The 27,739-nt window shown below is 38.2% G+C and overlaps 1 protein-coding gene across 2 annotated transcripts in view; it reads right to left on the bottom strand.

Annotated features, from left to right (window-relative positions):
• NAB1 (NGFI-A binding protein 1) overlaps window positions 1-27,739 on the bottom strand; it is a 48,747-nt gene that overhangs the window by 18,964 nt on the left and 2,044 nt on the right. For both annotated transcript variants that reach the window (XM_055397352.2, XM_055397353.2), the window contains exons 2-4: window positions 17,185-18,022; window positions 3,312-3,445; window positions 480-531 (exon numbers count right to left, since the gene is read on the bottom strand). In XM_055397352.2, the coding sequence (XP_055253327.2) occupies window positions 480-531; window positions 3,312-3,445; window positions 17,185-18,003 (1,005 nt within the window). In that variant the 5' untranslated portion in view covers window positions 18,004-18,022. The remainder of the gene's footprint in view (window positions 1-479; window positions 532-3,311; window positions 3,446-17,184; window positions 18,023-27,739) is intronic.

The raw sequence follows: 27,739 nt of genomic DNA, 5'->3' as shown, positions 1-27,739 counted from the left end.
ACTCACAGGTCTAAAATCAGAGAGATAGCCTCAGCAGTGATACCCTAAAAGAGGCCTTTAATTACAGTAAAGTTTTCATAACTTACAGCTACTGAAGTGTCATTTCTCTCAGATTTTTAATATAAAGAAATTAAACTTTAGCTCCTTTGAGTCTACTTGATGACTAATGATGCAAATAAAATTATAAAAGGAACTGTTTAACCAGTAAAGAGTTTTAAATCTGTAATAAACACCTATTTACAAATCAACCTTTGATAAACTGACTGGACACCAAGCTCATCACTGCTGTTTCCTTCTAGGAATTTTCTGGGTATCCTAGTTGAGATTACTATGGATGCTTCAAACTGACCAAATTCTGTATCATTTTTCAGATTCCACAATTCACATTTTCTCACTAGCTGGTGGGACCATTCTTTCTTTTTCAGCTGAACTAGTAAGCAAACACTATTAGCATAAGAAAAGACAACACATAATCATACCTCTACTTTAATTCTCTTCGGGGATAATTCATCTCTCTCTCCACATTTTGACCTGAGGGGAATCAGGGAGAGAGAAAAATTTGAGAAGGTAATAAATTTTTTTCTAAAGGCATCTAAATCTATAAACTTCCACCAAAACAAATAACTCTGGAACCCTGCTACCAGAAATAAGACATTCATAATGAACATTAAATAATGAAAAAGGGACTTTTCATCATTTCTAAGGTAACAATGGGGAAACAGACAAACACAACCACATTATACATTTTAAAAGGCCACTACCTAAGAATGCCTAACAGAAAATACTCAGTATTAATGAGTACTACAAAATGAAACTCGAGGACTGTATTCTATGAGATCCTTCATGGATCAGTACAATTTAGAATAAAATGACAGTAATGACCATTTAAGATGAATTCTTAAGGCGACATGAGATTAAATGCATTTTGTCTACCTATCAAAACTATACATGCATCTTCGGTTGATCTTTAGGTATCCCTCTCCGGAGAAGGCAATGGCAAGCCACTCCAGTACTCTTGCCTAGAAAATCCCATGGATGGAGGAGCCTGGTAGGCTGCAGTCCGTGGGGTCGCTAAGGGTCGGACACGACTGAGCGACTTCACTTTCACACATTGGAGAAGGAAATGGCAACCCACTCCTGTGTTCTTGCCTGGAGAATCCCAGGGATGGGGGAGCCTGGTGGGCTTTCATCTATGGGGTCACACAGAGTCGGACACGACTGAAGTGACTTAACAGCAGCAGCAGCAGCTGCTGGGAATCTATCCCACAGAAGCACATACACAAATATCAAATATAACTGCCAATTCAACTATGGCAAGTAAAAGATTTTTAAGTTATACATCAACACAAAAGATGTTAAAATGTGGAAAACAGATCTCAGAATCAACAAAATATGTATGAGGTTACTGTGGTATTACTTATACTGACAAAAGACTAGAGACAACTCATGTGTCCATCAAAGGACTAGTTAAATGAATCATGGCAGGTCCACATAATGCAGTTTCCCGCAGCTGTTAAAAGCAAACAAACAAAAAACAATGACGAAGATGTATTTGTACTAATACAGCAAGATCTGTAACACCTTAAACTAAAAATGAAATACAACATCATGTAGACACATGCTGCTTCTTGTTTTTTCCCCAAAAAAGAAAAGGTGTAAGTGAGAAATACACGCACATAGACAAACACTAGAAGGATGAAAAAGAAACTAATGAAAACCACTCAACGAGAAGAGGAACAGGGTAAAAAGACAGAGATGAGAACGCTACTTCTGCATCAGCTTTTTACTTAGTTTCAACTCATAATGTGAAAGTCTTATGTATTTCAAAATGATTTAACTTAAAACATACAAATGTAAATAAATACTATGAAAAATAAAAATTGTTGAAAGCAGTGGCTTCTGGGTCTTAGTATTCAGAAGGAAGGGGGAGCAGGGTAACTGCTTTGTAATAAGCCTTATGTACTATATGACTTCATACATCATGTACATGTACTTTGATTAAAGAAAATTACTTATGTAAATTCAGAAAGAAAATTTTGTATAATACAGTGAAGAAAACACAAAAATCAGCTCTTGAACATTCATTTTAAAAAAATCTTGTAAACAATCCTCTAATGTTGCTGTATATTTTTACCTTGATTGATCGTTTATTTTGTGTAATTTTACTCGTTGCTGATTTCTAAGTATGTGGGCTCTTGACAGAACAGATGACAAAGCCACTATGAGTTAGGGGAAATAATGGTGATGAAAGCAAGTGCCTGTCTAGGTAGATTTCAAGTTTGAACACGCACAAGAATCAAAGCAGCTGCCTGTGAAAGTCTGGACTCTAAGGTTCCATCCCCAGAGGATGTGATTTATGAGAGCTGGGAAGGGCGCTCAAGATATGGTCTTTTCAACATACACTCAGTTACGCCAAATCCTCTCCTCACAGAAGCGGTGGCAAGCACAACTGACAGTGCATCGGAAACCAGGGTCCATATGAAGTCAAGTGAACAAAATGAAAATGTTCCTCTACCTATACACAATGCTTAGGTTTTAAGTGAGGATAAGATGCAGAATATATTATGTGTATGTTTACATTAAATTTTAAAGTCACCACTGTTTTTCAAACACATATTCCATACTTCACTCACTAATAACCTAGTATTTTCCCATTTTCCTTTGCATTATGGGTAATGAAGTCTTTATCTCTTTAGCTAATCTCATCAGATGGCAAAATGAAGTTGCTCAATTGTGTCCAAATCTTTGTGACCACATGGAACTGTAGCCTGCCAGGCTCCTCTGTCCACGGGATTTTCCAGGCAAGAATACTGGAGTGGGTTGGCCACTTCCTTCTCCAGGGGATCTTCCCAACTCAGGGATCCAACCCAGGTCCCCCGCATTGCAGGCAGACTCTCTACCTTCTGAGCCACCAGGGAAGCCCCTCAGATTGGCAAACACTTTGCGGAAGAAAACACAGAGAGAGTTCAAAAAGTTCATGCAGTTTGTATAGTATACAAACAAGTATAGATGCTGCTTAACTAAATCCTTTCATCACACTCAAAACCAAAACATCTATGTGAGAGAAGAATGCTGAGAACCACTATCAGACCAATGCTACAGTGCTACGGAACTATCTTTCAAAAGACAATAAAAGAGGATTAAACAAATTAACAAAAACCACTTCAGCAACAATGTTTTGAAAATTCACTTCATTGTTGACAGAATTATTTAATTATACTTCCACTTTTCTTAAATATACTCTATCAGTAGATTGTGTTTCAAGCTCTACTTTATCAAACTGCAAAAATAACGTCAGTTAAAATACTTACTTAGTGGTTCTGTAAGTATATTTATAGGTGACTTCTCGAGAAATCTGCCTGGCCAGGGCAAAAAGTTCATCTCTTCTTGTCAGCAGGGCATTATCCTTCACACAGAGCTGAGCAGCCGCTTCATTGACAGTGAGCTGCATTTCAAAATAAAGTTTCAAAAGTTATAAGCATTTTTATTTCATCAATATAGAAAACGCTTCACTTAAGAACATAAAAATGTCACATCATGATGTCGTTAAATCTTAATTTACGAAAATCAGGATAGTCTTTATTCCTAATTAGTCTTACTGCCTAATTTCAGAAGCAAATCAAGTCACCTACACCTTTCAGAACTCAAACTAATCAAAACAGTCATCTTTGTTTTATTTATTTATACACTTTATTTTTAAGTATAAGAATTTATAGAAAATAAGCAAAATAAAAAGTTTAAAAATGTTCTGTATCTTTTTTTGCTTATGAGAAACCAAGGATCTGATTATATGATATGGTGATAATATTTCCTTAACTAAAACAGAATATATCTAAAAAATATACAAGCACTTCATTCAGCTGAAAACCAGAAAAATAAACAACCCAATCAAAAAATGGGCCAAAGAACTAAAGAGACATTTCTCCAAAACAGATATACAGATGGCTAACAAACACATGAAAAATGCTCAACATCATTAATTATCAGAGAAATGCAAATTAAAACCACAGTGAGGTACCATCTCACACCAGTCAGAATGGCTGCTATCCAAAAGTCTACAAACAATAAATGCTGGAGAGGGTGTGGAGAAAAGGGAACCCTCTTACACTGTTGGTGGGAATGCAAACTAGTACAGCCACTATGGAGAACAGTGTGGAGATTCCTTAAAAAACTGGAAATAGAACTGCCATATGAGCCAGCAATCCCACTCCTGGGCATACACACCGAGGAAACAAGAATTGAAAGAGACACGTGTACTCCAATGTTCATCGCAGCACTGTTTATAATAGCCAGGACATGGAAGCAACCTAGATGTCCATCTACAGATGAATGGATAAGTAAGCTGTGGTACATATACACAATGGTGTACTACTCAGCAATTAAAAAGAATGCATTTGAACCAGTTCTAATGAGGTGAATGAAACTAGAGCCTATTATACAGAGTGAAGTAAGCCAGAAAGAAAACCACCAATACAGTACATTAATGCACATATATGGAATTTAGAAAGATGGTAATGATGACCCTGTAAATGAGACAGCAAAAGAGACACAGATATAAAGAACAGACTTTTGGACTCTGTGGGAGAGGGCGAGGGTGGGATGATCTTAGAGAATGGCATTGAAACATGTATATTATCATATGTGAAACAGATCGCCAGTCCAAGTTCAATGCATGAGACAGGGTGCTCAAAGCCAGTGCACCGGGACAACCCAGAGGGATGGGACGGGGAGGGAGGTAGGAGCAGGGTTTGGGACGGCGGGACACATGTACACCCGTGGCTGATTCATGTCCGTGTATGGCAAAAACCTCCACAATATTGTAAAGTAAATAGCCTCCAATTAAAATAAATTAATTTATAAAATTGAATATACATGGTCTGACAGATATTTTAAAATGTGAACTGACATGAAAATTCTCAGCAGGGAATAAAAATTAAATGATATTCAATAAATATTTATAAAATCACTTAGTAAATAAAGCATTATCACACATGAGGGCTAAAAAGGAAAAACAAGGTCAGGCAGTTACTAAATCTCTAAGATTCACACTGTTGTTCACTTACTAAGCTGTGTCTGACTCTCTGCGACCCCATGAACTGCAGCACACCATGCTTCCTTGTTCACTATCTCCTCGAGTTCGTTCAAACTCATGTCCACTGAGTCAGTGATGCCATCCAACCATCTCATCCTCTGTCACCCCCTTCTCCACTTGCCCTCAATCTTTCCCAGTATCCGGGTCTTTTCCAATGAGTTAACTCTGCATCAGGTGGCCAAAGTGTTAGAGCTTCAGCATCAGTCCTTTCAGTGAATATTCAGCGTTGATTTCCTTCAGGACTTACTGGTTTGAGCTCCGTGCTGTCTAAGGGACTCTGAAGAGTCTTTTCCAGCACCACAGTTCGAAAGCACCAATTCTTCTTTGTGGTCCAACTCTCACATCCGTACATGACTACTGGAAAAACCATAGCTTTAACTATACGGACCTTTGTTGGCAAAGTGATGTCTCTGCTTTTTAATACGCTGTCTAGGTTTGTCATAGCTTTTCTTCCAAGGAGCAAATGTGTTTTAATTTCATGTAATTCTACTCTTTTATCTAAGTGTTAAATATTGCCAATAGAGTTGCTCATTGACCAAACACCAGTTCTAAAAATGTAAGTATCAAATGTTATCCTAAACTCCAAGTCTATAATTTGCTTAATGGACTAGAAAATGATTTTCATATAATTTTGTCAATTTAAATAGATGTGAGAAACTGCCAAGGGGTATATCAGACTTTTATAAAAAGCAAGAAACCCATTCCAGGCATGACTGACGGCAAATTGACAGGACTTGAAGGCAGAGAGGCATAGGAGTCTGCTCCATCACTTACATGTAACTTTGGACATGTAAAAACGTCTCAGAGCCTCAGTTTTCTCTGAGGCAAAACAGGATAATATCACTACCTTCAAGGACTCTAACAAGAAGTGAGAAGACACACTTGCCACAAAGTTGTTTTAGCATCAATTCTCATTTTCCTTTGATAAGGAATCACGCATTTTCTCTTATTCCCTACCCAGACATCCTATATTCACAATAATTCTTTTAAGTTTTGAAAATACAGAGAAGCAAAAGAAAACAAATGCAACATGCATTCCATCCAGAATTACTATTAACATTTTTATGCATATTATTCCAACATTCGTTTGTGTACTTTGAACTCTGGTTTTGGAGAAGACTCTTGAGAGTCCTTTGGACTGCAAGGAGATCCAACCAGTCCATCCTAAAGGAGATCAGCTCGGAATATTCATTGGAAGGAGTGATGCTGAAGCTGAAATTCCAATACTTTGGCCACGTGATGTGAAGAACTGACTCATTTGAAAAGACTCTGATGCTGGGAAAGACTGAAGGCAGGAGAAGGGGATGACAGAGGATGAGATGGTTGGATGGTATCACCAACTCGATGGACATGAGTTTGAGTAAGCTCCGGGAGTTGGTGATGGACAGGGAAGCTTGGTGTGCTGCAATCCATGGGGTCGCAAAGAGTTGGACATGACTGAGAGACTGAACTGAATGCTTGTAATATGGCTACTGGCAAATAAGGCCAGGTTTCTCATTTTAAACCCATGGCTGAATATAAAAGCATAATACGAAAAAATTATTTTCAGCATTCTCCCTCCCCTCCTAAAGAATCATCAGTAGATCAATTTCTTCCTGAAGTGCTTTTGATAAGCACAGTGTTACAGGAGCAAAAAGTAAAATATACTTCAAAGAATAATTTCCTAAATAAATTAACTTCAATTGCAGCTTAGTGGTAGCGACAATGACCTTTAAATATCCTTTTTGAGTTGCTTCTTATGTAGCTGGTTCTTGTTTAGGCTCATAAACCTAAGTCAGTATGGAGAAATTCTGATTGTCAGTAAGATATTTTAATTGACAACTTTTCAGAGGTACCAGCTCATGCACAACCATAGATAATAACTTTTCAACATAAATTAAAAAGTGTTCTATGTTCCTTCCATCATCCTACCAGAAACCAAGTAAAACAAACAGAACGCAATCTCTGTAACTGAATTCAGCCTTTAACAGACCAAAGAACTATACTGAACTCTCCAGGCCCTCAGAGAGCCTTCTGGCAGAAAAACTGAGGCTAGAGAAAAAACCGTAGCTCACTCCAAGTTGTAATATGAAGCCAATTCATCAAGCTTTCCCCTCAAAAATGTATTTTCTGTATCTTCTAGATTTCATAATCCTCGTTGCTAATAATTAAATCAGTAACAATTATGATGTATTTTAAAAAGAAAAATTCTCCAAAACCAGCAGTCAGGCACTGCAGCACCAAGCTAGCTGTTTAAAAGTTCTAAGTTTCTAATTTTGTTAAAAGTATAAAATAAGACAGTCTCCCTCACTGGTTTACTTACTTCCTCCACTTCCTTTCATAGCTAAAAATACCAAAATTTCATTCATATCTTTGTGAAAAGATTTCTTAAAGTTAGCCTTCTATTATTTATAACTAGATTTTAAAACTGTCTTTGCTGACAGTATTTAAAATGATAATCTTTAACAATCAAATGATTGTGACTTTCAATTAAGCTTCACATAAGTGTTAGCATAAAACTACAACATGAAGGCTACGCAACAGTGGGGCTCAGAGGGCAATCAAGACTTCCATTCCCAGCACAGGGAGGGCTATGCACTACGCCCGGCCCTTCTCACACTGCTCACAGGAAAAATGCTGGCTGAAACAGAAAGAAAAAAATACCTTTACATTAATAAGCCAGCAAGACAGTGAGAACTACTGAGTCCAAAATGAATGAAGACAATATCTCAAAAGACTACGTTGGGGACAGATGCTAAACCAGATGAACTTGACTTCAATCTTCACAGCCGTGTTAGGCTGCTGAGTGTGTGGAGAGAGTGACAGAAGAACCCCAGAACCCATCAAAAGAGAGGCTGAAGAGCCAAAGACCTTTCCTCCCTAAAGGCGAAAAATAATATGAAAGTACTACAGCCAAATGTAAGACAGAATCAGAAATATACCTGTACACAGTCCCCCCTCACCCCCAGGGAAACACAAGGAGAATTACCTGTCTTGAACCTTATTGCTAACTGGGAGAGAATCTCATAAACCCAAATCAGCTCTTCACATGGATTTTCAGCCTGAATTCACACTAACAGCCTGAGAATTTACTTTCACGGGGCTCCAGACTTGCAGCGTGTGGAGTCCAGGTGCCTGCTAGAAGCAAAAACAAAAAACCTCTAGGAGAGTCCATTTTCTTCCTAGCTCTCAAAACATTCCCACAGTTTCAAGAAATATGAGTTCATACATAGTCAAAGAAAGAAGGAATCAAAAGTAAAAACCAGCAGAAACAGACCCTCAAGGACTTCATTTAAAGGGATAAAAGGAGTTGAAAACATGACTAAAAGAGTAATATAGTAAAAATGACCAAGAAAAACTGAGAAGTCAGGAAGAGAGAAGAAGTAAGGAGGAAGAAGAATTGGGGCACAGGAAAAAAAAGGCTTCTAAGGCAATGGCAACCCACTCCAGTGTTCTTGCCTGGAGAATCCCAGAAACGGGGGAGCCTGGTGGGCTGCCATCTATGGAGTCGCACAGAGTCGGACACGACTGAAGCGACTTAGCAGCAGCAGCAAGTAGACAATAGTCACCTAACCACTGGCTTCTAAACACAATGAAAGCCAAAGGCCAAGGAAATGATACCTTTGACGATGAACAGAAAGTAAATGACAATATAGACTTTGATACCGAAAATAAGTAGCAACTAAGAATGAAGACAAAGCTAGTGGTGGAGGTGATGCAATTTCAAGTCAGCTATTTCAAATCCTAAAAGATGACGCTGTTAAAGTGTTGCATTCAATATGCCAGCAAATTTGGAAAATTCAGCAGAGGTCATAGGACTGGTTAGTTTTCATTCTAATTCTAAAGAAAGGCAATGCCAAAGAATGGTCAAACTACTGTACAACTGTGCTCATCTCACACGCTAGTAAGGTACTGCTCAAAATCCTTCAAGCCAGGCTTTAGCAGTACGTGAAACGAAAACTTCCAGATGTACAAGCTGGATTTAGAAAAGGCAGCAGAACCACAGATCAAATTGGCAGCATCTGCTGGATCATAGAAAAAAGCAAGGGAATTACAGAAAAACATCTTCTGCTTCACTGACTATGCTTAAAGCCTTTGACTGTGTGGATCACAACAAACTGGAAAATTCTTAAAGAGATGCAAATACCAGACCACTTTATCTGTCTCCTGAGAAATCTGTATGCAGGTCAAGAAGCAACAGTTAGAAATGGACATGGAACAACAGGTTCAAAATTGGCAAAGGAGTAGGTCAAGGCTGTATATTGTCACTATGCTTATATACACAGAGTACATCATGCGAAATGCCGGGCGAGATGAAGCACAAGCTGGAATCAAGATTGCTGCGAGAAATATCAATAACCTCAGATACGCAGATGACACCACCCTTATGGCAGAAAGTGAAGAACTAAAGAGCCTCTTGATGAAAGTGAAAGAGGAATGTGAAAAAGCTGATTTAAAATTCAACATTCAGAAAACTAAGAACATGGCATCCAGTCCCATCACTTCATGGCAAATAGATGGGGAAACAGTGGGAATAGTGACAGACTTTATTTTTCTGGGCTCCAAAATCACTGCAGATGGTGACTCCAGCCATGAAATTAAAAGACACTTCCTCCTTGGAAGGAAAGCTATGACTAATCTAGATAGTATATTAAAAAGCAGAGACATTACTTTGCCAACAAAGGTCCATCTAGTCAAAGCTATGGTTTTTCCAGTGGTCATGTATGGATGTGAGAGTTGGACTATAAAGAAAGCTGAGCACCGAAGAATTGATGCTTTTGAATTGTGGTGCTGGAGAAGACTCTTGAGAGTCCCTTGTACTGCAAGGAAATCTAACCAGTCCATCCTAAAGGAGATCAGTCCTGGGCATTCATTGGAAGGACTGATGCTGAAGCTGAAACTCCCAATATGTTGGCCACCTGCTTCGAAGAACTGACTCATTGGAAAAGACCCTGATGCTGGGAAAGACTGAAGGCGGGAGGAGAACGGGACGACAGAGGATGAGATGGCTGGATGGCATCACTGACTCTATGGACATGGGTTTGAGTGAACTCCGGGAGTCGGGGATGGACAGGGAGGCCTGGCGCACTGCAATGAATGAGGTCACAAACAGTCGGATGTGACTGAACTGAACTGAGGAAAGCTTTTGTATACATATATATAAATATGTACAACAAACATATTTTAGAAAACTTACACATTTTTGCCTAACTAAAAAATTGCAACATTTTGATTCCACTTGTTTGACTCAGTATGAATAGAATGCTAGATTTCTAATTAAAGAATAGATATGCAACAAAGGTTTATTGTCTAGCATAGGGAACTATAGTCAGTATCTTGTAATAACTTACAGTGGAAAAATTTTCAAAAATAATATATCTGTATTTGTATAACCAAATCACCTTGTGCTATACCTGAATCATTATAAGTCAACTATACTTTAATAAAATATATATATACTTAAAAAATCAAGATGCACAGTCTGGAAACAGGGCAGATGATTTGTAATAAGAAAATACTCTTGAAAATATGCTGCCTCAGATATATACCCATCAATAGTACTAATACCCATCTCAATACTAATATAGCCAATATCCTCCTCTTCTATCCAAACTTAATGCCACATTTCAAGTGAGATGTATCTGTTGTCAACCCAAGAAAATAAACAGATTAAATATTAAAAAAAAACAACCACTTGCTCCTTGGAAGGAAAGCTATGACAAACCTAGACAGTGCATTAAAAAGCAAAGAACTTTGCCGACAAAGGTCTGAGTAGTCAAAGCTATGGTTTTTCCAGTGGTCATGTACAGATGTGACAGTTGGACTGTAAAGAAGGCTGAGCACTGAACAATTGATGTGTTCAAATTGTGGTGCTGGAAGACTCTTGAGAGTCCCTTGGACAGCAAGGAGATCAAACCAGTCAATCCTAACGGAAATCAACCCTGAATATTCACTGGAAGGACTGATGCTAAAGCTGAAGCTCCAATACTCTGGCCACTTGATGCAAAGAGCTGACTCCCTGGAAAAGATTCTGATGCTGGGAAAGAATGAGGGCAGGAGGAGAAGGGGGCAACAGCGGATGAAGTGGTTGGAGGGAATCACTGACTCAATGGATATGAGGTTTGAGCGAATTCCAGGAGATAGTAACAGACAGGGAAGCCTGGCATGCTGCAGTGCACGGGGTCGCAAAGAGTTGAACACAACTTAGCGACAGAACAACAACAAAAACAAAGATGAGGGCAGAATGAAGATATTTTCCAGTAGGGTGGGGAAGGAGTTTGCCTACAGTAGGCCTTCATTAAGAAAATTCTGGATGATGCACTTCAAGCTAAAGGACACTAGTTCCAGATGGTAAATGTGAGATATAAAAAAGGGGAAGGGAAGAAATACAAAATAAAGGAAATAAATTCAAAACATCAGTCACTGTAATAAATTTAAATGGACCAAATGTTTGCGTTAAAAGACAAAGAATATAAGACAGGACTTTTTAAAAACCCAACTATCAGTATTTACAAGAGATACATATATTGAAAACATAGATTCAGAAAAACCAAAAGGATGGAGAAAAGAAGTAACAAGCAATTACTAACAAAAAGAAAGCACATGTATTAATATCAACACAAAAAATTTTAAAAAACAAAATGCATTATTAAAAAATCAATAAGGCCACTACATAATTCAAAGAGAAACAGACAACTCCACAATCAAAGTAGGTGATTTTAACACACAACTCAGTTACTGATAGAGCAAGCCGACAAAATAATAAAAAATTCAGTCTACAGAAGGTTTGAATAACAGACCTAATAAACTTGTTAAAACAAACACATAGAGAACACTCTAACAACAACTGCAGAAGCATATTTAAAACACTGACCACATACTGGGCCATAACTAACATCTCTACATATTTTAAAGGGCTGGCATCATGCAAACCATGTTCTCTGATCACAAAGTAATTAAGTTAGAAATCATTAGGAAAAAGAACTAAGGAAAAACCTCTCATATTAGGAAATGAAAAAAAAAACTTCTTAATAATTTGTGAACAGAAAGCATAAACAAAAAAGAGAAATAATCAGAATTGAAACCTTTGGGAATAATGCTAATTCAATACATAGTGAGAATCCATGGCCTTAATTGCTTATGTTAGAAAAGAACAGCTGAACCATTAATGAACTCAGGATAAAATGTAAGTTAGAACAATAAACCATACGAAAGCAGATGTAAACAAACAGAGCACAACTACAAAGATCAGTTCAGCCAAAAGTGCTTCCTAATGAAGTTGGAAAGCTTTTCTAAACGGTCAGATACTAACATTTTAGGCTTTACAGGCCAGTCTGTGTTACAACCACCCAACCCCACACTGTAGCTCAAAAGCAGCCACAGATAATGCATAAACAGAAAGGCATGTCTGTATTCCAAAGAAAGTTTATCTGCAAAATTAGCAAGTGGGCAAAATTTTGCCCACAGGCTTCGGTCTGCAGATCCCTGAAAAGATTAATATAACTGACAAATCTCTGGCAAGATTGATAGGGGGAAAGAGACAAAGGTACAAACAATATAAGGTTTTAAAAACTATAAACTATCCCAGGAAATTTGAACACTTAGATGAAATGGACAAATTCTCAGAAAAAATGTGACTTATCAAAAGTGACTCAAGAAGTGACACTAACCTAATAGCCCTATAATCTACTTTCTAAAATGATCAAAAGGAAATATCCAGCATTTCTTTCAAGTATGAGATGTTGAAATTGTTCCACTCAAGCTGAGAGTTCAGAATAAAGCATTGTAACTACTAGTAGTATGTTCGGGTCTATCAGGTTCCCTGCTTTGACAATCCCCCTCTCTCCAAACGAAAACTGTTGGGCTTCTCTGACACCCTCAGCCTTGCCTTCTCAACATTACGGTGGAGGCTGACCTAAACCCGGCACCCCTTATTCCAGGGGCCTAGGTCCTTGTTTTTGCAGCCTCCTTAGCACTCCAGTTTCTATGGCATTTCCATTACATCTACAACTTATCCACTAGTCTACCTTCCCCTTTTTCTCCTTCCTGTCTTTGAGTCCCAGCGCTCTTTGGCTGGAAGTTACTACCTGCTGACAAACATTCTCTGTAATGCCGACTCGTCTGTGTCCTTCTGTCTCTGAATATTACAAGCCCCTACATTCTCCACGGCCTTGCTATTCTCAACTTTCGGCTTCTCTCTCTTTATCCACTTACTGCTTTAAGGTTTGATGCACTCTGCTTACCAAGTTTACCACATCCTCTACCAACACATCTGGGCAGATGGAACTCTGCCTGCCTGGACCTCTTTGAAATCCTGCTCCTGGGTTTGTCCCTTAGCACCTGCCCCACACCAGTAACTAGTGTGGTTCTAGGCCTCAGTCTCTTGCATTATGTTCATGGTCTGACTCCTATCACCAGGTCACACTAAGCCATGTCCTAAGACCATCACTGATTCTCCAGCTTTTAAAAAAGTGTCTGTAACAATGATTCATTCTACAATTCTCTACAATAAAATGTAATGAATTATAAATTTTACAATGTATACTGGGAAACAAGCATAAAATGCATATAAAAATGAGAATTTTATGTACTCGTGAGTTGAAAATTATTTTTCAGGTATAGATAACTTCCTGATGTTCATCTACTTGTGACCTACTTATACGTCTTCAAAGATTAAAAGAATAGTGTCCACAGAGTTTGTAATACTATACACAGGGTCAGAAATACTACCAAAAGTGGATTAAGTCATATTTTTCCTTATTTAGAAATTGAGGACAAACTAGTAACTTTCTTTAGTCTTAGGAATTTAGAAAAACTCAAGTCTTGCTCTCATTTTAAACAAATTAAAAAATGTGAAATTATCACAATACCTAAACAGTACACTTGATAGTAGCTTCTTTAATTCCCTCAGGATTTCATACTTTCTACCAAACTCTTGGATGGTTACTAGTTTGAAGAAAGTGTTCTGATGCATAAACTTCTATCCTAAAATATATTATCGAACCAGATTCACACATTTGACTTACAAATAATAAGTGGTCTAAGTTAAGTTTCAAAAACACAAGCCATATTTTCCAAAGCTCCACCCCCACGTCTCCACCTGCTAGCATTCATTTTGATTGTTTCCTTCTTTTGGGAAACCCACAATGGTCTCATTACTTAAATACCACCTGTGCCTATTTACTCAAAGAAGCAAAGCGCCCCTTAGGAAAAGTCAAGTGTGAAATAATTCATTTTGGATTTTTTAAAAGCAGGTTAGGAATTTTTTAAGTGAGATTGATAGGGTTTATTAAAGTCATCTCTTTAACACACTCTTCCTTTAATAAAAATACAGGTCCTTGACTGTGTCTCATCTGCCATATTTAAACGCTATATGAAAGCCAGGTTAAAGCATGAACCTGAGACTGCCAACACTCGCCCTGTGTTCCCTACGACAGTAGCCTTCAGTAGATCCCTCCACACTGGGCCACAGGTAATGAGTGTCACAGTGCAGCTGAATTATAATGCTACTTTTATTTTCTAGATCTATCCACAAGTTCCCGTGAATTCATTACTGTATGCCAACAATACATAACAATTACACAAGGACATGCCCAAAGGAGATCAAATCACAGAATCCCTGTGACTCATTTTGCTAACCAATTCTCTGATATTAAGCATCAGTAGACATTCATATCTACAATTTAAAAATATCAGATGGTGAAACTGCTGAAAAGAAGATTAATAGATAAAAATCGGCCAGTGATAGTAATTTAAAAAGGAAACAATTTCATTTACAATTATATCCCCTTCATATCTTACATATTCATGTATCTATACAAGCAAATTAAATGTAAATGTTTATAATACAAACATTTAATATACACATATATAATACACAGTATTTGACCTAACAAGAAATGTTCAAAACTATGAATAAAGAACTAAAAAATTACAGAAGAATATAGAAGAGCTAAGTAAATGCACATATTATGTTACTGTATGGGAGTTTTCATTATTGTAAACATTTAATTTTCCCCCCAATTAATCTATACCTTTAGGGCATTTCTAATCAAACACCAACAGAAATTTTGAGGAAATTTGACAAATACACTAAAAATTTCATTTGAGAAGGAGAAATGTATAAGATTACCTTAAAAAAAGCTGCTGCAAAAGAATACTATTGAAGGGGCACTTGCCTTTCCATATATAAAATATACTATTTTGCTACAGTAACTGAAGTAACTTTATACCGGTGAAGGAACAGAAAATTAGATGAATGAAATGACACAGGACAAGATCAATGACTATTACTATACAGAATTAAATGTCCACATGGCAACCAGTCTAAAAGGTCAAAGGACAAATGATAATCTGGAAAAATATTTACAATGTAAGACAAAAAGTTAATACACTTACAATATAAAAAGTTTTTACCAATATTTTAAAGGTAAGACAACTCCAACATTAAAACAAAGGATATGAATATAAAATTGGATGTCTATTAACCATAAGAAAAGATGTTCTTCCTCAATAATGAAAGTTACTTTGAGCAATGAAAATTAAAAATGACAAATGCAATATTAGCAAGAGTGTGGAAAAATGGACACTTGTATATAATAATGATAAAGAAAACATAAATTGTTCTAGCTTTTTTAGAAGGCAATTAAGCACTATCTACTAAAATATTAAATCTACATATTCTTTGGGCCCATAATTTTACATGTTGAAATCTATTCTATAGGAAAGCATGTACAAATCTGTAAAAGTGTATGTGTAAATGTTCATGTCTCACCATATATAAAATTTTTTAAAAATGAAAACAACTTAAGTGACATCAAAAAGTGAATGGTTAAGATAACAGCACATTCATACTGTGAAATATAATGTAACCCATAAATGAATACAGTAGCTCTATATGTAACCACTTGAAAATATATCTAATAGAATACTGTACTTTGAGTATATTATTAAGTTTAAAAAAAAAAGGATTTGGAGAAGAGTGTGCAAAATATGACCCCACATTTGTATATGTAAAGAAAAGTAGCTGGATGTTTGCAGATTCAATTACTTCACGCCCTTCTGTAGTAACTAAACACTTTTTTGGTGAGTATATACTACTTTTTGTGTTCAAGTACAAATCTCTGGGGAATGATCTTATGTTTCCAACATGAAATACTGCATTCAACTGAACATTTTTTCCCAAGGAGAATTTCTCTTTCTTCTAATGGATAAACGGCTATAAATTTTAGCTATGAAACAGCTTTCGTTTAAAAAAGGTAATTTTGAAATGCACTTATTTTTCGAGCATTTATTGAGTACATTAGATTCTGAAGATATAAAAACAAATGAGATATAATTTCTGCCTTGAAGAATCCCAAAGTATACTGTGAGGGACAGACCAATATATTAAAAAGTACAATAAAGTGTTGAAGTTACTGTGATAGAAGTATGCATAGGGATAAAAATGGAAAGGAAAGGTCATCCTACTTAGGGGAAAACACACTATAAAAGGCTTAAGCTCATGCTTGCGTTTTAATGATGATGTGTTGGCCAGACAGACAAGAAAAAGGGAGCAAATGTGAAAGAAACAGACATACATGTATTCTTCTACTTAAGCAAAATATCTCTAGATAGAATTGCTACAGAAATAAAATGAGGATTTTTAATGTCAAATGTCACAGCAAAACAATATTCAAAGCTACAATAATTCTTCTAACATTCATCTAATATAATTTTGTTTTCTATGCTAGCTGAAAATCACTTTAAGTTCTGGTTATTTTTTACAACTTTTTTTCCTAAGAAGTCTACAAAAATGATTTTTAAGTTAAATTTTCATTTTAATTCCTAATTAAAAGACAAACTGCCTTGTAAATGCAGACTTTATGCTTTCACTACTTAAACTGATATTATTCTAAGAGTCACTCTACACTACAATTTTAAAGTTAAACATGTTTGAATTCAACACAGAAATACCTTAACACAGTAACTGGTCTATTTTCACTACAGTTACATTTTGCTGAACCTAAATGTCTTTAATCCAGGGAGTGCATCATCTCCGCTGCAAACTATTACCAAGTTAATCTCTTTAAGAGACATGCACACCACACACACACAAACGTGGGCGTTTTTACCTCATGAAGTGTGAGGTGTTTCCCATCCTTTCTCTTCGAGTCAAATCTGCCATATATTGCACTGTATTTTCGAATTTCCTCTTCTTTGTGTGGATCGTCATCACTCATCTCAAAGATGTGACCAATCATCTTGGCCAACTTCTTGTTGGTTTTCAGCAGCTCTTTCACTTCGTTCAAGTCACTTTTTGGCAGCGTGGGGGCCATCCGCTCCACACATTCGGCTACAGAGAGTGCAGCGGCAGCATCCAGCACCTCGCTACTTTCTTTCGGGGAAGCCGGGGAGCCAAGGTCAGCTGGGGAGAGGCTGTGCTCGCTCTCGGTGGCGTGGTGGCCCTGCCAGAGTCGGGAGTCGCTGATACTCTGCAGCGCTAAGCTCCCGACCACGTCTGACTTCCCCTGTCCCAAGCTCTGCACGCACGTGGTGGCAGCACACTTGGGGATTTTTAAATGAGGTTCTCGGGAACTGCTGTTCCTTTCGTAACTGCTGCAGGATATTCCCAGCCACGTTGGTGAGCCCTCTGGCAACTTATAGATGGGTATGCTACTGACAGGCAGAGACGTCAGTGGCTGATTGAAAAGGCCAGGGTTTGTAACCCAGTCTCTCAAAGCCTTCTGCAGCCTTCTAACATGAAGAGGCTTGCTAGCCATGCCCACGAGTGCCATGATTTCCAAGAACTCCTCTTCTCCAGCTTCACAGAGTTGCTGGACATCATCACCACCTTGCTGGATAAAGGCATCAAAATAAGAAAGCAGGTTGGCTTTTTGTAATATCCTATACAGCTGCAACTCCCCCAGGGTCCTGGGTAAGGCTGCGGCCATCACTGTGGATGGGCTTAACCTGCAAAAAGAAGAGAGGAAACGCTCATCACACTTGCTAAAAAACTTCTCAAGCCTCTTTGTCAGACACTACAGGGTTTAAGATTGCAGTATGGGAAGAAGCATTTGCACAGCAAATGCTGACTGTAAAGGAAGCATTCTATGCTGTATATGTGTGTGTTAAGGAAGCATTGTATGGTGTGGGGGTGTGTGTACACGTGCGTGCACTCAGTCGTGCCTGAGTGTGTGTGTGTGTGTGTGTGTGTGTACACGTGCGTGCACTCAGTCGTGCCTGACTCTTGGCGACCCATGGACTATAGCTGCCAGGCTCCTCTGTCCATGGGATCTTCCAGGCAAGAAATCTCCTACTCCAGGGACTCTTTCTGACCCAGGGATCGAACCTGAGTCTCTGTGTCTCCTGCATTAGCAGGTGGTTTCTTTACCACTGATACCGTCTGGGAAGCCTCTCTCTATCTGTAAGTTATTTTACTCTCCTAACAATCATAATGATCAACAGTCAGTAATAGTTTCCATTTAAAAGGAAAAAAAAAAGGCTCAAAGATCAGTAATTTGCCTGAGAACTCATAGGTAGCTAAACAGGTCTAGGGACTTAAGCCAAACATGGCTCACAGGGCTCTGTCTGCTGTATTTCTGAGTATTCACTTTGCTGCTTCCACAGTGTGCACACCTCCTGAAGGAGGTAAGAAAGTATACTCTGCTGCCATGCACTGAACACTTGTGTCAGACCACATGATAAATAGGCACTTAACATTATGTCTCATCCTCACAACAGCCCTGTGAGATAGGTATAGTTAGTTCCTATTCTATAAAAAAAAAAGTAGCAAGATTAGTCTGGCAAGCAGATGAGAGATTTCAGTACGAACTAGAATTAATAAAATACAAGGTGGTATATTTAGGAACGTTAAAAAAAAGAGGCAGGAAAAATTCAGACAAATAAATGGCAAGACTTGGTGATCACTTAGGTGTAAGTGATGAAAGAGAGGAAACGGTTACCATTTTTTAGAAACACTTTCTGTGGTTCCAGAAAGAGACTAATAGGTGACTATGGGGTTACCTATGTGAGAGTCTAGAACTGCAACAGGCATCAGGGGTACAGAAAATCAGGGATGCTGGAATTCCCTTTCAAACACATGGCACTTCCGAATGTGGCACAAGGCATAATGCTGAAGCAGAGCGGTCCTGTTTGCAAAATAACAGCATGGAACTCAAGTTCGTCTCAGGATTCGAGAGAGAGGACGAAGCCAGTGGGTGTGGAAGAGCCCAAGACAGAGCCAAGGAAGTATACTTCCAGAGCCCAAGGAAGGCTGAGAAGTCTCCCTTTAAAGAGACAGAACAAGACCCAGCAAAGCACTTCTTGACCTCTTAGCAGTTTTATTTAAAAGTCATTCACAGTTGCCTGGAGACCTCCCACATACATAGAGGAGCTGGCCAAGTACTTCCATTTAAGAGAAACAAACTTGTACTCAATGCACCTTTAGGATTAAAAGGCTCCTACAGCCCTCTATTGCAAAAATTATAGAAAGCAAAAAGCACACATACATTGGAAGAAAATGCAAGTACACTCTCAACTCAAGAAAGTCAGGAACAATTGTTAACTGGGAGATTCGGCAAGCTGAGGAATACTGGGAACAGCCCTGAAGGCCAGATCAACAAATCTGGGACTTCTGCTTTACATCATTGGCCAGACTGCTATACAAAATTCTAGTCTCAATCATCCCATCCAAGGAGAATGCATTTCCCTACCACCTTAAGGACTGACCCCTGGGAAACCCCAACTCCTGGAACCCCTGTGTCATCCACAATCTGCTCTCATCAACTACTGACCTCCTCAAATTTTATGGCTCTTTGTTAGCCATGACCTGACTTCCCGAGATATATATTTAAAAAAAAATTTAATTTGGGCCCACTAAACTTCTGCTCACAGCCAGGAAATCACTTGGGGCGCTTCTGAAAAAGCATAATTTCCTAGGGTTGCATCTCAGAAGACTCTTGTGATTTGGCAAACCTGGCAAACTACACTGGAAGATCCCCAGTTAGTGTATCCTCTGGGCACCACAAACTCCTACAGCTTTTGAGACCACCTTTGTGTTCATGTCCTGTTAGTTCTCTGGATAAAAACATTTCTGCACCTTCTGAATCACTCATAAGAGGATTTGTTCTGTCCTCCCACTCACAAGGAGACTTCTGAGGGAGAGAATTTATCATCCGGTTGGACACTAACCCACAAAAACAAGCTCTGGGGAGTTACAGACGCAAGTTCAAGTCTATATTGAACAACAATATACCAAACAGAAGGGTTTCTAGAAAGCGTATGAGATAAGAGTTTCCCATTTCCCCTTCATATACTTAATGCAGTAATTCCACAGGCTTTCAATGCCAGAGTATACACGCAGTACATGTGCAAAAATATCTATACATACATATAAATATACATGCATGCACATACACACGCAAAAGCTTTTTTATAAGAGGGCTGTGACCTTGCAAGATGCATGGCATCATCAATGACCTCACCATCTATACTCCCCCAAATTATGGAGTAAACTAAAAATTACATGAGAAAATCTAGAGCAGAGTGCTTGAATCTTTTTATGAGCAATAACAAAGAATATATCATGGACAAATATAAAAGAGAAATTTAAGAAAAAGAGAACTCAAAACTCAAACTTAGGCTTTATTCTTCTGAGATAGGCAATGGTTCTACAAAGTAGTAATTTTCAATTTTTATCCTTTTTCATCTTTACCCAGGGGAAAAAAAGAAAGGAAACCCCTTAGTTTCCTAAGAGAAAGCTCTTATGTTCCAGTAAGTAGTTACAATTATAACATCTCCACAATGACTGACAAGATCAGTGTATGTTTCCAAAGTCAAGACATCAGATGAAAGATAAATAAGTGAACTATTTAGAGTCCCAGGAGACCTGCTAAAGGCCCACACTTACTGCTGGGAAAGGAGTTTTCTCCCTAAGCTTTTTGCTGTAAGAGCACGTTTCAGTTTCTCATAAAGCCTGTTGTGATCATTTAAACACCCACCACTTCATACATTAACTTAATTTGATTTAAAAGAAAATTTTTACAAGACAAGATTTTCTGTTTTTACAAAAAACAGATTTTCTGTGTCTATTCACGCTTCAACATGAAGGTCAAAGAAATCAAAAGAAAGCTGCATCTCTCCAATCGGAAGTGAATACAAAAGGATTCTAATACAATGCAACATAACATAGGCAGCTAACAGCAAAGTAAGTCTACTCAGCTGAAAACTCCGGTTACCTGCCAAGAGATGCTGGAACAACCATGCTGAGTCTGGCCTTTTTATGAATTCCACAATTAAGAGAAATCAGTTATCCATTTTTACTGCATTCAAAAGCTAAACCAAAGGCCTGTTGCCTATATACAGCAAACCTCCACTTGCACCAGCTTAAATGTTCTTCAGTCCAGTTAGTCCCAAAGGAACAGGAATAAAACAGTGGATTCATTTAAGGCCATTTGTTGTTGTTTGCTATTCAATGATCTATTTTAAATGGTATTAATTTGTTCCAGAACCTTTTTTAAAGACAAACTCACTCTGGCTCCTTCTGGGATAGATCAGTCATCTGCCAAGATTTAAACTATGCTAAGTGACTCTGATGCTGGGAAAGGTTGGGGGCGGGAGGAGAAGGGGATGACAGAGAATGAGATGGCTGCATGGCACCACCGACTCGATGGACATGACTCTGAGTGAACTCCAGGAGTTGGTGATGGACAGGGAGGCCTGGCGTCACGATTCATGGGGTCGCGGAGAGTCGGACGCGACTGAACTAAACTGAACTGAAGTAAGGAGTTGGTTTGGCTCCAAAAACTTTACTGGTCAACTCCTGCTTTGTCCTTGAACCACAACACAGAGAACTTAGTATAAATATGGGAAACAAGATTTCTCTTTCTCCAAGCTGGGATGTGGGGATTTAGGGTAACACAGAGGTCTTTAACGGTCACAAGGAAACAGAAGAACCATTCCTTCAAACCTGCCTCCATCTAGTCCAAGAAGCTTCAGCCTGCCTCTGTCCCAACTCCTCCATCAAAGCTCCCAAGTAACTACTGAGTGATCACCGGCTTTCCTCGTTAACCTCTCTGCAGCTTGACATCACTCCTTCAAATGCTCTTCACCTGGTTTTTACTATGTTATGCTGCCTTCCCTTACTCTATTCTAACTGTAGGAATTCTCCAAATTTTTACATTAGATCCCATTTCCACTATCTTTCCACATTCTCCCCTGATGATCTCTGACCACTCCTAGGCTTCAATATTACCTACACCCGACTGACCGCCAAACCGCTATCTGTAGCTTGGACCAGTGGTTCATGGAGTCACTGCCAAGTGCTCTCAAATCCAAACGCACACCAAGCACCGACTCACACAGATACATCTACTTTGCAAAGTTAAAAAAAATCACCTTTGTGATTTAATACAATCTCATTTAATAGTGTGATCAAATTCAAGTTGTCATTATAAGTATTCTCTATTGATAAAACACTAAAAGCAAAATTAATGAGTACCTGCTATTTTTAATTTAGAAAGTGATCTTCAAACCTGAAAAATGTGAGAACCCAAATTGCTTTTCTGATAATTCAGCATTTCACATGGAGACTGTCCAACTTCTCAAATCTGGTAGACCCAAAAGCAAGGATGTGCTATCACTGTCCGCCCTTCTTCCAGATCCCCAAATTTATTCTTGCCAATTCTCATTACTTTTAGTTGCACCACTACTCTTCCAGTTTTCTGGATTAATAAAAGGATTGACCTTTTAAAAAATTTTATTGTGATACAGTTAACGTACAACATTATACAAAAGATTCAGGTGTACAATGTAACAATTCACAAATTTTTTTTAATGACTCACAATTTTTAAAGGTCATATTTCTTTTCTGGGCTTCCCTGGTAGCTCAGCTGATAAAGAATCTGCCTACAATGCAGGAGACCCCAGTTTGATTCCTGGGTCAGGAAGATCCCCTGGAGAAAGGACAGGCTACCCACTCCAGTATTCATGGGCTTCCCTGGTGGCTCAGACAGTAAAGAATCTTCTGGCTATGCGGGAGACCTGGGTTTGATCCCTTCCACGGTTGGGAAGATCCCTCCCACGGTTGGGAGGAGGGCATGGCAACCCACCCCAGTATCTTGCCTGGAGAATCCCACTGACAGAGGAGCCTGGTGGACTACAGTCCATGGGGTGGCAAAGAGCTGGACACGACTGAGCACAGCACAGCATTTCTTTCAGTCATTATAAAATACTGGCTCTATTTCCTGTGCTGTACAACATATCCTTGTAGCTTATTTTATACATAGTAGTTTGTACCTCTTAATCCCTTACTCCTATCTTGCCCGTCTGTTTTTCCCTTTTCCAGGTGGTAATCGCTAGTTTGTTCTGAGTTTGTGAGTCTATTTCTTTGCTATATTCACTAGTTTTACTTTTAACATTCCACATGTAAGTGATATTATATAGTATTTGTCATTCTCTGCCTGAATACCATCCAATTCTACCCATGTTGTTGCAAATGGCAGACTCTTTTTTATGGCTGAATAGCACTCCAGTGTGTGAGTGCGTATCTTCTTTATCCACTCGTGCTTTTGTTTTCCTCTTCCTTCCTCAAATCTACATGTCCTTAGGCCACATCACCAATCTTTTTCTCTGCCTCAAAAGCACCTAATTCCAATTTTCCCTTTGCTTCTTGTCCCAACTTTGAAAACAGCCTCCTCACCTTCAAAATATGCCATACTGAAATGTCGACTTCATCATCCTGAAGTACAGATGTGGCTCTTTACTCACTTATGCAAATTTCCCCACGAGATGGAGGAAAAATCCAAACAACTCATGCAGGTATCCTAGACCTATCCACCTTCCCCTGCAGCCCTTACCCTCCCCTGACGCTTGTGCCTAACGCTGGACTTTGCTCCAGTGTTTCTTCACAGACAGTTAAGAACCAGGAGACGAGAAGTAAGCCCACACTTAAACTCTATGCCAAATGCTATGCTAAGTATTAAACATAAGGAGCCCTGAACAGAGAAGCAAACTTACACGGCTCTGTAGAACAGATTACCTCAGGCTTCAAGCTCCCTGATGGCAGAAGTTCATGGTTTAGCAGTAAAGAACCCGCCTGCCAATGAATGCAGGAGAGGGGGTTTGGTCCTTGGGTCAGGAAGATCCCCTGCAGGAGGGCTTGACAACCCACTCCAGTATTCCTGCCTCAGACAAAGGACCCTGGAGGGCTACAGTCCATAGGGTTGCAAAGTCTGACATGAATGAAGTAACAAGCAAGATGTAGGGACTAGAATCTCATTCAGCTTTTATCCCTCTCTAATCTAAGTATTCAAAGAGGAGTAACATCTCTGTTAAAAGTCTCTGTTGAATGAAAGCCAACATTTGAATAAGAATCTGATTAGCAGCCTCCTTTTATACATCAGAGCTTCCCTGGTAGCTCATCTAGTAAAGAATCTGCCTGCAATGCAGGACACCCTGGTTCACTTCCTAGGTCTGGAAGATCCACTGGAGAAGGGATAAGCTACCCACTCCAGTATTCTTGGGCCTCCCTCGTGGCTCAGCTGGTAAAGAATCTGCCCATAATGAGGGAGACCTGGGTTCGACCCTGGGTTGGGAATATACCCTGGAGAAGGGAAAGGCTACCCACTCTAGTATTCTGGCCTGGACAATTCCCCAACTCCTGGAACCCCTGTGTCATCCACAATCTGCTCTCATCAACTACTGACCTCCTGGGACTGAGGGACTTTCACTTTGTATTCCAAAAGGAGCCCCTCTGTGTTAACTGATGTCCAATCTAGTAAGAGTCCATCCTGCTACTTTACCTACCATCTTTCTCATTCCCTCATCCTCAGTACCTCCCCTTTAATTATATGGTGGATTCCCATAAGATGGCCAGATGAGCTCCCTTTACCAGAATACATCATTATTAGCCTAACCCCAACAGCAGCATTTTAAGAAGTCAACTTCAGTCATGAGAGATCCTAGGTCTTTTCCCTCTTGATTTCTATGAATTAAAATGTCATCTCCAGATAACAAATATCAATCTTATTTATGATCATATGATTCAAATGGATTCACAAACACTACTCTTGAATCCTCTTCACGATGCAGGAAATATACACATGTATACACACACTTCTATGAAGTCTACGGCATTCCAAAGAAGAGACTCTTCCAGGAGTGGGTAGAAACCAAGGGCAAAATTCTAGTAAAATCTGGCTTATGCAGAGGACTATCAATTCCTGCCTCTCAACACAGCCTGAAAGTTTTACTGTGAAATTATCTAAGTTAACACCAATCTCTTCCAGACTTCTAAAAAAAAAATGTGAAAATACTTGGGAAGAGTTAGCTCATGTGTCATTTACAGATTAAGGTGAATTAGTTCCACCAGATTGTTTTCCTCTAGCACCTAGATGAGATCGGGTACACACTAAAGGAAGGAAAGGTAGAGACAGGAAATGGCAAGGAAGGAAATAGGAAATCTGAAGTGGGTGGCTACATTTAAAACCTCTGAGGTATGGCCAGGTTTGGGAGAATGTAGCCTGAAGGTATGGGTTTCTCTGGTTGCTCAGACGGTAAAGAATCTGCCTGCAATGCAGGAGACGCAGGTTTGATCCCCTGGAGAAGCCAATGCCTACCCACGACAGTACTCTTGCCTGAAGAATTCCATGGACAGAGGAACCTGGTGGGCTATAGTCCATAGGGTCGAAAAGAGTCGGACATGACTGAGTGACTAAGCACACAGCCTGAAGGTATAGGAGCCTGGGGAGAGGGTGCAATGGGTACCTTACAGGTTGAGATTGAAAAGACAAGCCAGAATCTGGACAACCCTTAAGCCTAGGAGTGAATTATTCTAAATTTTTTCCCTAGTCCCAGAATTCAACCTAAAATAACTAAGTGTAGCTTAGTTACATCATGGGTTATTTAAGATTGCAGGGTGGTCCAGGTACTAACTCTTATGTATGAGCTTCAAGTATCAAATGATTTAACCAGGCATATTTATTATTAAGCATTCAGGAATATATCTTAAAGCAAGATATTTTTGAGAAACCAACATAATACTGTAAAGCAGTTATCTTCCAGTTAAAAATAAATATTTTTATTATTTTATTTATCAGGAGGGGGAACTTATGTAAACCCGGGGCAAATTCATATAAAAATAAATAAATAAATAAAAGTTACAAAAAAAAATATTTTTTTAAAAAGCCAAAAAAAAAAAACTTTTTGGATCTTATTACTGTAATATCTATGAATTAAACATATATTTTCTAATACATTAACAATAATTTAGCAAACTTAAAATGTTCTCGCCCACTGATTTTTTTTTTCTGAATTCTGAATGAAGCTGGAAAAAACTTCATATAAACCTCTTAAAATTTTAATTATTCAAGGTGTAAGCTTAAATTTATCAGTATTGGAAAATCAGATTTATTTTTGAAATTAAACAGTAAGGATGCATTAACTGTGATAACAACAGGTAAACACTAGTATTTCATATAATATGACTGGAAATTCTTCAGTCAACTAACAGTCAAGTTAGTCACCAAACATTAAGTGCCGTCTGAGCATGTGGTGTACATACAGTACAAATAAAATTTTATTTATTTCAGAAATTCCTATTTGAAAATTATTAAATTTACATACACTACAAATTAAGATGCAACTCTCTAAATACAATGTATTGATAAATGACAAACTATTTGACATCTTAATGGTATATGTTAGCTGTGAGAATTCTGACAAGGATTACGATTTTTTCCCCAACATCAACTTCTCTAACATCAACTTCCCACTTGTTTCATTATTAAGTTTAAGAGAGTATATTCTACTATTGTACTAGTTATTGAAAATGTCAGATCAAAAGGCAAATTTGCATTTAATATAATAACTGTACTATTCTTCATTCTACTAAAAGGAATGAACGAAACAGTTAAAACTAAATCCAAAACAAAGGGGCTAGGAACCTTATATTAAGCTTAAGTGGGCACTATTTATTCCTTATTATTTTAATAAATTTTATGAAATATGCATACAAAGACGATTATACTAACGAAGATCTTAACCTCTTTAAAAAGTATTATAAAATGGTCATTTCCGGGGAAGTAACATAAAATGTATCATACTTCTGTGGTATCCAGAATACGGCTTCACACTTAAGGGTAAATTTTACAAAGCTTTTATTCCCAATACTGTACATGCACAGCATCAACGAAAACAATCAGACTTATAATGGACCAGATGAAGCCAAGTATTAGGTTAACAGACCTAATAACCTAGAGTCTAGGTTAACAGACACAAAAACCTGACATACTTCTGTTTCCATGCAACCATTTTTTACTTTAAATATTTAAAGTTCATGCAATGAATTCTTCAAAGGTCTCAGCCACTTTGTCCTACATTATAATTTTTTCTTTCAAAACAGCCATGGTACAAATCCCCAAAATCTTTAATAAGAAGCCAATATGCTCTTAAAATGTGATTAAAAGAAAATACCTAATGCTTTTAACTGATTCTCGAAATAACAAGGAGAATGGAAATATAATTTTCTACAGGGTAATGGATGTTACTAGTCAACAAAAAAGGAAAATTTTTCATTAATTTAACCGATATTATTTAGTTTTGTTAATTCTCAAACAAGGAAAGATATATTCACTGGATATAGCAAATTACTTATTAGCTATATAAGCTCACTAAATTTTCTTGTATCGG

The sequence above is a fragment of the Moschus berezovskii genome, chromosome 2 (genome assembly GCF_049115385.1).
Source record: "Moschus berezovskii isolate FMDL1 chromosome 2, NW_MosBer_1.0, whole genome shotgun sequence".
NCBI lineage: Eukaryota > Metazoa > Chordata > Mammalia > Artiodactyla > Moschidae > Moschus > Moschus berezovskii.
Note: the sequence above shows the minus strand (reverse complement) of the source record. Positions and strands in the feature narration are given on the sequence as shown.